This window comes from Vipera berus (assembly GCF_964194415.1).
Source record: "Vipera berus genome assembly, chromosome: 1".
In the NCBI taxonomy this organism is placed as follows: Eukaryota; Metazoa; Chordata; class Lepidosauria; order Squamata; family Viperidae; genus Vipera; species Vipera berus.
In genome coordinates, this window is record NC_138202.1 from 295917990 (window position 1) to 295931380 (window position 13391).

At 37.1% G+C, this 13391-nt stretch overlaps 1 protein-coding gene across 5 annotated transcripts in view; it reads right to left on the bottom strand.

Moving 5' to 3' along the window:
• Nucleotides 1-13391, bottom strand: part of LOC308678849 (zinc finger protein 318-like) — a 34064-nt gene that overhangs the window by 11573 nt on the left and 9100 nt on the right. For all 5 annotated transcript variants that reach the window (XM_081346084.1, XM_081346083.1, XM_081346082.1 and 2 more), the window contains exons 3-4: nucleotides 9192-9795; nucleotides 715-2145 (exon numbers count right to left, since the gene is read on the bottom strand). In XM_081346084.1, coding sequence (XP_081202210.1) covers nucleotides 715-2145; nucleotides 9192-9795 — 2035 coding nt within the window. The remainder of the gene's footprint in view (nucleotides 1-714; nucleotides 2146-9191; nucleotides 9796-13391) is intronic.

Here is a 13391-nt window from a genome sequence, read left to right on the forward strand (position 1 = left end):
CCCAACAATCTGGGTCCTCATTTATGAAGTTTGTTTACCAAACCAAGTTTACAGAGCTTATATATGAAATTTAATATAATTAAAATATGAAATGCAATCTAATCAATTTAATTTAAATTCCAGCATAAGCCCCTACATTTTACCGAGTTTGGCACTGCTGGTTATAATTAATCCCCAGAGATTTTCTGGAAGTCAAAAATTCACTTGCTTCCAGAATGCCAGGTGGTTGGGAACCATCTTTATTTCAAGGGCTACGATATTCCAAATAAGTGGGACTTTTACAGAGAATGTCTATTGTTGCACCCCTTTCCACCATACCTCCTGGTAGGTGGAAAACCTTAGCAGGCCTTCCTAGTTGTTTGTGTAGGACAGCTAGAACTATAGAGGAAAGGAATTCCCTAAAACACCAAGATACTAAGCAATATAGGACTATACTGGAAGAGACCAACGTTCTATTCAGAAACCTGCTGACAGCCAGTGCAGCTCCCACAGCAGAGATGAAATATGGCAGCATCATGACTAACCATCCAATATGCCTTATACTGTGTTCAGCAGCTTAGGTTTTCGAATGGTCTTAAAATAGCCATAATGTAAGCAAAATTCAAAAAAGAAAATTTAGTGAAATTGAAAAATATACACAGATGCTCAACATTTAGGCCTTTAAATTTTATATTTAAAATATTTATATAAAAGATATATAATAAAAGTACCCACCTTTTGTTTCCTAGAAGCTCGGTTTTTTTCATCAGATATTCTTTCCTTGGAACCTCTTAGTGAAGGTTGAGAGAACTGAGGATGTAATTTTGAATAAGGAGCTACTGTGGGGATTTGCACAAGCACAGAGTCATCTCTTTTGATATCAGGAGTCCCTTTTGCTGTGGAAACTGTCTCAATAACTCTAAGATTGGGTCGTGTTGGATTTGGTGGCACCGTTAGTGTGACAAGCCCATGCATATCTGTAAGCCCAGGATCAGTCTGCTGAGCATACATGGGCCAGCCAGAAGCTGCATAAGCCATGTAGTGTCCATATGCATCATAGCCAGGAGGGGCCATTGTGGGAGGAGGATAGTTTTGTGGTAATTGCGGTGTAGGAAAAGGTGAAAAGCGTGAAAGTCTATACTGGGAAACAGAGGTGGGTGTAGGTGACAAATTAGGAAGAGATGGTGGAGCTGATGGAATTAAAGATAGCGGAGGAACAGATTGCTCAACTGGGTCAACAGGGTTGTCTTGTCCTAACATTTTGTTTGTGTTGTGCTCAGATTTTGTAACAGAGGGTATAACTTTGGATAATGGATAAGAAGCAGTAGGTGAGAGAGAGTGCTTCTGGTTTGATTCTGGAGAATGAGTTTCACTGCGATTGTGGTGCCTCTCCCACATTTCTGGTTTGGAAGAAGCTACTGAATAATGGTCAGGTGAATGAGATGACTTTTTTCCATGAAGACGTTCCTGAGTACGAGCAGCAAGTTTCCCTATTTCAGCCACCCCAATGTCAAGACCAATCGTTTTAAGCAAATTATGAATCTTCTCATACTCTGGTCTGGATTCCTCTAATGTTTCTGGTTTTACAGATGACGGAGGTGGAGAACCTACTTTTTGACTTACAGATTCCTTCCCATCACTCAGTGTTAGTTTTTGAGTAGAGGGAGAGCTGATATTACAGTCATCATCATCATCATCATCATCACCATAAAGAAATTTCTCTTCATCCTCAAGGTCATCAGGAAAACTGTTTCTTCTCTTTTCTTCCGTATTATTAGAGTCTGCCATGACTCCCAAAATGCCCAGAATGCGTGAAAAGCCACTTCCATCCTGGCTGGCTCTTTCATGAGGAAGCAGGAAATCACCAGGCTGGTCAACACATTCTGATGTTGACTCATGAGGCTCTTTCTGTTTTAAAAAATTTTCAGAGTTTTGTTCAGAAGGAAGTGTATTTTGATGTAGACCAGGAAATGGTCTCCAGTCACGCTCAGTGCCTTGCGTTTCCTTACTGGTAGACTCTGCAACTGCACTTTTGTTGAATTGTTTGAGAAAATTCTCTACTTCCAATGAAAAAGGAGCAACACTACTACGCTGGGGCAAAGAAGAATGATTTGAAAGAAGTGGGGGCTCTTTAATAGAGGAAGAGCTGCTAGAAAAGACTTCTGGCTAAAAAAGAAAAAGAATCATTTGTTACTACATTCTATAATGAATGTAATCAATAGTCCATTTCATTAGACAACATCTTCTTATAGTGGATTATAGCCAATAGTTTAAAACAGGGGTCCCCAACCCCCAGTCCATTGACCAGTACCGGGTCCACATGCCAGCAACCGGTCCACACAAACAAGCAAACCCTCATCCATAAGGATGCAGGCAGCACACAAAATCACACACTCTCCGGTCCATGGAAAAACCTTTCTCCATGGAACCCGTCCCTAGTGCCCAAAAGTTGAGGACCTCTGGTTTAAAGCCCAAACAAAAAATTGGAAAAAGAAAAAGTTGAAACTGTTTCACCATGTTTCAAAATATTATGTGGTTATTTTTGTCACAGTAAACTATAGATATTGCACAATTATATCTGAGTCTATATCTAAAGTCACAACATTATCTATTTGATAAAGATGCTCAGAGAGCTGCAAAAAATGGTCAGTATCAGATGAATAATGTAACATGCTCCAATGCAGTCCAATCAATTTTCAATGTTGTGCTGCTGAGAAATAAAACTGATAATAATCTTGGTAATAATCATCTCTCTCCCATATAGGACAAGTGAAAGGGTCGAGTTGCCCTCAATAACACTTACACAAAGCCTATTTTAATTGACTTAGTGATCCTCATGCTTATACCTTCATCCTCAATTATTTGGGAACCCCTTACAATATTTTTTTTAAAAAAGGAGAAAAGCTTATGTCAGGGGAATAGCAGAAGAGTACTAATACTAATGATAAATTTGCATTTCAAAATCAAAACCAAACATACAGTTGCAAAAAAGACCTCAATATAGTAATATACCTGCTAAGATAAGATTGGCCCCACTTTGACACTCTTTCACAAGGCTCTGAGGACATGGTTCTGCCATTGGCCTGGGAATCCCAGAAAGATATGGGGTGCATTAAGGGGCACATTTGATTGCTGTTGCCAGGGGGAGGGGGTTATTGCTTTTTGTATTGTTTTTGTATTGGGATTTTATCCTTGTAAGCCACTGAGTCACTGAGAATGAATTGGCCAGACGTATAAATTTTCATAATCAAATAAAAATTAATATCTACTATTTTTATTTTGTTCTCTAAACATTAAGAGGCAATATTTAGTTTTTACCAAATGTTCATTATTATCAGTAACGTAGATTTTTTTTGGCAGAGTTTTATGTCTGTTTGTAGAATAAACAGACGCTCAGTTTAATAATTAACATTATTTAATTTGGTTACACAGGTAGTCCTTGACTTAAAACTGTTCATTTAATGATTGTTCAAAATTACAACCTTGGGGAAAAAAGTGACTTGCGACCTGTACTCACACTTGTGACTGTTGGACCATCCCCAGGGTCACATGATCACAATTCAAGTTCTTGGCAAGTGGTCACGATTGCCATTTGCTACATTTTTTTGTCAGTTTTGGGCAAAAAACATCCATTGTGAAGCTGTATTCACTTAATATCTATGTGATTTGCTTATGACCATATGATTTATGACTATGATTTGTTTAGGAAGTGCTTTGATTTGCTTAACAACTACCATAAAAATTGTCATAAATTCAGGTCCAACTTGACTTACAACCAGGAGTTACAATGGAAATTCCAGTCCCAATTGTGGTCGTAAATCAAGGACTACATGATTTTTTCCTGCCATCTAAAATTAAGACCAGATTTAATCTTTCTTTCTCTGTTGTACTTTATCAAGGGGTCTGTGGATTTTGCCTAAAAATAAATTTAAATATTTTATCATTTTAAGACATAAAATCAACCTGAAACCAACACAACAGCAGGTTTTCTTGAACAGCCTATACTGAATATCTATAACAGGGGTGTCAAACTGCCAGCCCACGGGCCGGATGCGTCATACTGAAACCGCGCCCATCCCATTGCCAGCAATGGAAAAAAAGTCGTGATACATCGCGTCATGTGACGCTGCAAGTTTGACACCCCTGATCTACAGGGAGTGCAGAATTATTAGGCAAATGAGTATTTTGACCACATCATCCTCTTTATGCAAAAGGGGTGTGGTCTAATGACATCAACACCCTGTATCAGGTGTGCATAATTATTAGGCAACTTCCTTTCCTTTGGCAAAATGGGTCAAAAGAAGGACTTGACAGGCTCAGAAAAGTCAAAAATAGTGAGATATCTTGCAGAGGGATGCAGCACTCTTAAAATTGCAAAGCTTCTGAAGCGTGATCATCGAACAATCAAGCGTTTCATTCAAAATAGTCAACAGGGTCGCAAGAAGCGTGTGGAGAAACCAAGGCGCAAAATAACTGCCCATGAACTGAGAAAAGTCAAGCGTGCAGCTGCCAAGATGCCACTTGCCACCAGTTTGGCCATATTTCAGAGCTGCAACATCACTGGAGTGCCCAAAAGCACAAGGTGTGCAATACTCAGAGACATGGCCAAGGTAAGAAAGGCTGAAAGACGACCACCACTGAACAAGACACACAAGCTGAAACGTCAAGACTGGGCCAAGAAATATCTCAAGACTGATTTTTCTAAGGTTTTATGGACTGATGAAATGAGAGTGAGTCTTGATGGGCCAGATGGATGGGCCCGTGGCTGGATTGGTAAAGGGCAGAGAGCTCCAGTCCGACTCAGACGCCAGCAAGGTGGAGGTGGAGTACTGGTTTGGGCTGGTATCATCAAAGATGAGCTTGTGGGGCCTTTTCGGGTTGAGGATGGAGTCAAGCTCAACTCCCAGTCCTACTGCCAGTTTCTGGAAGACACCTTCTTCAAGCAGTGGTACAGGAAGAAGTCTGCATCCTTCAAGAAAAACATGATTTTCATGCAGGACAATGCTCCATCACACGCGTCCAAGTACTCCACAGCGTGGCTGGCAAGAAAGGGTATAAAAGAAGGAAATCTAATGACATGGCCTCCTTGTTCACCTGATCTGAACCCCATTGAGAACCTGTGGTCCATCATCAAATGTGAGATTTACAAGGAGGGAAAACAGTACACCTCTCTGAACAGTGTCTGGGAGGCTGTGGTTGCTGCTGCACGCAATGTTGATGGTGAACAGATCAAAACACTGACAGAATCCATGGATGGCAGGCTTTTGAGTGTCCTTGCAAAGAAAGGTGGCTATATTGGTCACTGATTTGTTTTTGTTATGTTTTTGAATGACAGAAATGTATATTTGTGAATGTTGAGATGTTATATTGGTTTCACTGGTAAAAATAAATAATTGAAATGGGTATATATTTGTTTTTTGTTAAGTTGCCTAATAATTATGCACAGTAATAGTCACCTGCACACACAGATATCCCCCTAAAATAGCTATAACTAAAAACAAACTAAAAACTACTTCCAAAAATATTCAGCTTTGATATTAATGAGTTTTTTGGGTTCATTGAGAACATGGTTGTTGTTCAATAATAAAATTAATCCTCAAAAATACAACTTGCCTAATAATTCTGCACTCCCTGTATAATCATCTTCACTGTAGAGGATAGAAAATGTTTGTCCCACAATCACAATCCTTGAATTAGAATTTGTTTAGATACTTGTATATTCTAGGTAATGGAGACCAACTGAGAAAGACCAGAAGAAAGGTTGGGAACAGCTGTGATTCTCAGGGCATTCTTTATGAAAGTGAATAACTGAACAAGTGAATTCAAGGGGAAATGTCTTCATACTTCCATACATTTTATTACAATGAGGAAGAAAACTTCCAAGAAATTAACCACTTGCAATATATCTAATGTAGAGTCATGAATCAATCTGATCAATCTAAAACAAATTATGACACACTGAGATAGATGTTAGTTTAAAATGTGTTACATTTATATGATATTTTTATTTTGTTTTTGTTGGACATATTTTGAGATGGGCAGCCATATAGTATGAATGAATGAATGAATGAATGAATGAATGAATGATCATGACAACAGGTGACTGTAGGAGGATTCCACCATATAGAAGAACCAGATTGGATATTTCAAAAAAATATCTTTCTAAATCTGTCTTAGCTTCTGGTAATTTGGTCTCTACAAGGTATAACTTCCACTTCTTTAAAACTTATCAGACCATGATGAAAAGACTACCTTTTAAAGCAGCTTTTTCAACAAAGCCCAGCCTTTTAAGTGCAATCTCTCTGCTAAGCTAATAGAAAGAACATAGCTTTCTTGGTTGCCATTCTATTATATCCATAAATTCATACTCAGTTTCTGGATAATTTCTGGATGACAATACAGGTCTGGAAGAAGACCTAAGGAAATAGAAAACTTATACATAAAGCATTTAGAGCTCAATAGTAACTGCCTCCCAATAAGTATTTTCTTCCTTTTCTTCACCATGACCTATTTTAGTGTATCCTTTAAGACTAAAGCAAATCAATACAAGATCTTCTTCCCCAATTTTCTCCTTCTGCTTCCATAGCCTTGACACTCTGATCTGAAGGCCAATATAAATCACTAATCAGTTTAACACTTAAGCCTGATTAACCACAACTTTATGTTACAAGCTAACATTTGAGTATCTCTGTGTATAGACAATTTGCTCTTTGTATGTTTAATAATCTAAGGTTTGTTTATTGCAGAGAACCACGTGGCAAACCAATCAAAATTCTGGACTGCACATATTAATATGTTTAGTTTTCTATGTTTTATTGTTAAGTGGACTGATGTACATGTTAGTACATTAATTATATAATATTAGATGAATCTATAGATAATATTCATTTTAATATAGGACAATAGCCTTCGTATTTCTTTTCATTTTTGCCTAATAATTATTATTTTTTGCAGAATATATAATCTGAATCCTAGGTAAATTCAGCCTCTGCAAAGTTGCACATCTGGATATAATACTTAATGTGACAGAATAAGAAAATGTAATATGGGGCATCCCATGAAGGTCTATGATGGAAATAGAGTACCCTAAAATGTGTAGCTCCTCCCTCATTCTGTAGCAGATAGCAACAAATTGGAAGTGGGGAGTTACATAAAAAGCTCATGAGGGTCCTTGGTGCTTTCTGAGCTTGCTTGTTTTCCTGCAGACATTTCATTATCCAAACTAGATTAGGTTAACATCATTAGCCCTGACAATGTTACCTAGTTTGGGTAATGAAATGTCTGCAAGAAAACAAGCAAGCTCAGAGAGCACTAAGGACCCCTCATTTCAACCTGGAGTTATAAATATTCTCCTTTATTGATAGAAAGCCCATCTCTGTATTCTCAGAATATCCAAAGAAGAAAGCTCCAACATCCAGTTAGTTAAAAAAAATCCAAGGATAAAGTGAAAAGGAAAAATGGAAGAAGAACAGAAAACAAATCCTTACCCAAGGAAACATAAATACAGGAAGGCCAGTTCCCCTCTCTCCACTGTAGAAAATGTACCTTCACAGTAAATCCAGTGCTACATTTCCAACAGTGAAGAAAGGCACCTATAGTGGGACATACCAAAATAATCTTACTATGCAGGAATATGCAGAATGCAATCAGATAGAGATCATCCTCTGGAAGGTACATTTGCCAAAGGAAACAGAAATTTGAATATTCAGTTTGCAGTGTCTCAAAAATCAGAAAACAGAGCTATGTGCATGTCTCTCCTTGGTGGCCATCAGTAGAAAATAAAGATGAAACCACTGCATTCATAGTTGAGTGTGCTATTAGCTCCTCAAAAGAGCAACACACTGACATTCCTAAGCCAAAGTCATGTACAGAGACCTTTCTGGATATGGTTGCAATAGAAATCTTGCAACTTAATACAGACTCTTAAAATGACCCAAAGCAGTAATCCAATGCTGTTGGGAAATAGTAGTTAGTAGTTCCTCATATGTTCAAAAAGTCGTTCCTCCTCCCGGAAGGCTCCTTCAGGAACTTTGGGTCAAAAAAAAATGATTAATCACAGCTCCTGACTTTGGTGAAAGATGATAACTGATTTTTAGAATGAACACTGGATCTGGGCAAAGAACAGAAGTTATTACAGAAAGGTTTTTCTTTGAAGACAAAGTGCTAAGTCTGAGAGATCCTTGAAGACGATAGCCCTCAAAAATATCACTTCCGAACACAGATATAGCATTCAGAAACTTGACAGTTTCAGTGTTGCTGTAGCTAGAATAAAGGACTGCTTTTTGTTTTGTTTTTTTGCAAGAACCAAAAACTCTTGACTCCGAGACCAATCTACTATGCCATCCATTTAGGAAAATAACTTAACACACAAATGATGTCCAGAATTTGTTCTAGTCCTGCATACATCTTCAGCCTGGCCCACCAACGTTTTGGAATGCTGCTTTTGACATGCCACTTAACGATTACACGAGACTATTAGTCTGGAAAAGGCTGCACAACCTGGTTTACTGCACACCAGCTTATCAATTCCTTATAATAGTTTTATGAATTTCAAAAGTAATCAATTGTACATCTTGAATTATACAAATTAAGTCAACAATAAACCTTTGAAATATATACTTTGCATATATATTTTTTGATAAATCTAGCAATACATACTTCTATCATTAAAAAACTTTTTGTGTTTAGTGAATGTGTATTTTTAAACATATGTTTGGAGAGTATGTGTGGCTAGAGCTCCCACTTTTCATCTTGTAGGAGTTCAGTAAAAATTTAGATGGGTATTTTTCTCCATTCAACTTTTTTGTAAACAAGGAATCTTAAAAGCTTGCATATTTTTTCTGGGAATTTTGTAAGGCTAACAAAGACATTTCCCCAATATCCCCAAGCATATTGAAACTGAACTTGTAGCCATTAAAAAATAATATATTCTTTAAGTTCTAAAATTTAGAAATACTTCTCTAGGATGACTATAATTGCTTAAAGACTTACAGACTGTTGATGCCCTAAATTTTAGCACAAGTAAAGGGTCCTTATTTCGATCAAATAAAATCAAGTTGATAATTATAAAGGATTCACACTAAATCAACAATCTTCAATGGCATTTTAGAGAAATATGTCCATAAACTAACAGTTGAAATTAAGCGTAGTTTAAAAAAAAACAAAAAAAATACAATTGACAGTAACAAAAATGGAGTGGAGTGGTGTCAAACCTGCACAGAATGATCATCCACACGTTTCTTCAAGATCGATTTTTTGGGCATTGCTGGTGCCTCATCAGGTCTATAAAGGTACTGAGGTTCTGAAGATTTCGTTGGATTAGTTGAACCAGTCATTACGTAGCTATTGCCAGACAGTTCCCGACTTAGATTTCTGCTCAGTTCCTCTTCTTTTCTTTTCCTTCTAGCACTTTCGAGTTCGCGAAAATCTTCATTGATATATGTTGGACTTGGACTTCTACTAAAACTTCGTTTACGGTACTTTCGTGTTCTTGACAAGAAACCCTGTGGTTCCACGTTCATATCAAGTAATCTGTCATCTCGGTCATATCGAGGTCGTTTTGGCTCCCGCCCTCTCTCGTCCAATGCATATAAGGATTTTCTAAGTAGTTCACCTTCCCTATCAGTTTCTCTTGGTTTATCCTCATAGTTCATTCTATAGTCTGCTTGATGGAGGAAAACATCCCTATTGTGATAGTCCTCCTCATGTCTCCTACTGAAAGAACTAGCCTGATTTTCCTCACGAGAAGGATATCTCTCAAGGCTCCGACGATGTAAAAGGCTTCTGCTAAATATTGGTCCATCAGCCAAATCATCCCTGATTAGAGAGATACACAAATTATAACATCATTCACAAATTTGAATAGTGGCAGTTGAACAGAGATGTTGAAAAGCAGCCTGCTGGCGCACAATCATTATTTTTTCCTTTCAACCTAATGCAGCTAATCCAAAAGTTATACTTTCGCAACACATTCATTTCCTATCACAAACCAAAATATTTTGTTCTCAATTAAATAACTCCTGAACTAAGTTATTAATGAACAGAGGGAATGGTAAAACATAGGCGTAACCTGCAAATCTATTCACTAAATTCTGTATTCAACTCAGGTTATTTTATTGCTCTCCTCCCATCGATACCTTTTGTTTTCTCTTAATCTATTCTGGAGTGTCCATCAGCCATTAAAGCAGATTTGTCAAGAGAAGGAGAGAAGGAAATTCATTGGGGGGGGGGGGGTGTTATTCCATCCACTAGACATAACTAACATTTCAAGGTGGGGGGTTAGGTCTTACATAAAGTGTGCACCACAATATCTTGATTTTCAGATAGCAGAAAAAGTTATTAGCAGAAAAATAAAAAATTATATTGTCCTTTTGCCAGCTATAATACCGCAATTTCAGTTTATGCTGAACAGCCACACTTCATCATGTCTACCTCTTAAAGCCATTTTGTCACTACGTGTTTTTTTTAGTTTTGCCAGCTTCACTCATTTCTATCTGTACATTTTCCCCTGCTCTCTGCACCTGTGTTACTATCTTATCATGTAACCATAGTGACTCTCATATGTCCAGCTATGTTTTGGTTTTAGACTGTTTTGTGCGCATGCCGAGAAAAAGTTTCTCACAGTTACTTCCTTACTTTTTCTCTTCTGCCTGATGAGAGAATGTAGTCAGTTTAGGTCTTTTGTTTTCTCATTAAAGGTTTTACAATAGAATATGCCTTGGATTTCCTTTTCTTTGATATTCACCATGCAGATGAACCATGGTCCATCCTCCTCTAGTCGGAATGTTAATTGTTCCGCGACACATTTTACATACTTTCACTTGAAGAATGATATAGCAGTGTACTTGTTTGACCTGTAGCATTGTTTCCTAATTAATGGAAAAATTCATCTAATCTGTTTTTTCTCTTGTTGATTTAGAATCACCTTTCATTTAAATTAGTCCATCCTATGCCATGGAGGTTTTATCATCACATGCTAGAAGTCAGAGAATATGGATGAAAATAGCAATGGCATTCTATTATTCGTTCTGCGTTGATTTATCAAACGTAAAGACTTTTGAGCCTGCATTGGTTGCCTGCCTTACTGACTTAAGTTCTTCTTCTACCAACTGTTCACTGGCTACATTATTTCTTTCCAACAACTCCCCTTCACAATGAAAGAAAAAAAAATTCTATCAACCTATATTTGATCTCTCTCCCTAGTATATGTGCTTTTTAAGTTCAAAGGGAGCCGAGAGAGAAATTTGCCAGCTACCTTTTGATATAATACAGCAGACGGATTTGGGAGCTATTGGGAATTCTTACTGACAGTTTTTAATCAAAATCCAATCGTAACTGCTAAGTAGCTATTTAATCTCACCTTTCTACACACTACAGAGCTACCATACTGCTTTGACATCTTTCCCACAGCAATATTCAGATGTATCAGTAAATCAGTTTTGTAGAAATCTTGCCCGCATTTTCTTCCATTGCCTCTGTTGTGATAGCATACACGCTTTCATTTTAACATAATAGAATTTAATCCCACCTACAGGTAGTTGCTGTTTACCTACAGCAGACATGTCAAACTCGCAACGCCACATGACGTCACGCAACGTATCGGGACGGTTTTGCCATTGCCGGCAATGGGATGGGTGTGGTTTCCAAATGATGCGGCCGGCCCACGGGCCGGCAGTTTGAAACCCCTGATCTACAGGTAGATGCTGCAGGAACGAAATTCAAACGTTATGAATAGTGGCTCTTAATTAGCTCCTATCTCAATTAGAGGGGAAATATTTTGTTACCAGATCTCTAATTCTATGGATTTTTTTTCTTTTCCAGACTCTCTGTTTTATTTTTATTTGTATTACATTTGTATTATATTCTTTTTAACTGATTTTTTATACTTGTTCATTATTTGTATTTATTTATAAATTTCTACACCGCTCATCTCACCTATTACATAAGTAAGTTTAATGAATACATTTTCTTTTAGCTGGAGCAACTCCAACTCTTATAGTCTCCACTGAAGCCACAATAATTTTTTTTTAAAAAAACAGCCTTTTAGGATTACAGTTGGAAAACATTTGCAATTTGTATCCCTTATCGTTAACAACATTAAAATTCCTTTAGAATAATATAATTCAAGTGGCATCCAATAGAAATATGCTACTTAGTAAAAATATTTTTCTCACATGGATCATTACAGTATGCAGATGTGTTAATATCAGTGGGTTTAAGAAAATCAAGATTGTCTCAGTATAAAAAAAGAAAAAATTACTCCATTGAATACCACAATGGTGCAAAACATGCTCACTGGATGCAATATGCTGACCATTTTAAAAAAAACAAGCAAAAATATGACTAATTCATATGCTGACCATTTTGAAAAAAACAAGCAAAAATACGACTAATTCATTCATGCCTTGAATAGGAACCTATAATATTGTAACATTGTGCTGAATTCTCAGTTATAGCTTATTTTTAATCTAGTTTTTCTAAGTTTTGCTTAATTTTTGTATCTCATATTTTCTCACTTTATACTTTTACAGTCCTTGACTTATGACCAATGATTTAACAATGTTCAATTTTACAATGGGCTCAGAAAAACTGACTTTATGACCTGTATTCGCACTTACAACTGTCACATCAGCCCCATGGCCATATGATCACAATTCAGGTGTCTGGCAACTGGCATTTATATTTACAACTGGTTGCAACTTTTTTGGCAATTTATGGCAAAAAACCTGGGTTATCTGCTAGGTTCATTTATTAATTATGTGATTCAGTTAGCAACTGCGGTGATTCACTTAACAGCCACCATAAAAATTGTCATATATTGACTCAACTTATGACCATGACTTACAATAGAAATTCCATTCCAATTGTGGTTGTAAGCCAAGGACTACCTGTACTGTACAGGTAGTTCTCAACTTGCAAGAATTTGTTTAGTGACCTTTCAAAGTTACAACACCGCTTGTGATTTATGACCACTGCAGCATCCCCATGATTATGTGGTCAGAATTTGGATGTTTGGCAACTGGTTCATATTTATGACAGTTTTGCAGCGTCCTGAGGTCATGTGATCACCTTTTGCTACCTTTTGACAAACAAAGTCAACGGGAAAGTCAAATTCACTTAACAACCGTGTTACTAACTTAACAACTGCAGTGATTCACTTTACATCTCTGGCTAGAAAGGTCATAAGATGGAGCAAAACTCATTTAACAACTGTCTTGCATAGCAACATAAATTTGTGGCTCAATTGTGGTCATAGGTTAAGGACTACCTGCATGTTTAAAAAAAAACAGAAAATCAACACTTTTGATTAGAAATAAAACCTTCCCCAAGAATAAGGGATTTTCATTTTCAGCACTGAAATATGTTAAATGACCATTCTATTTGAACGTACATTTGACCAGAGATCACCAAGC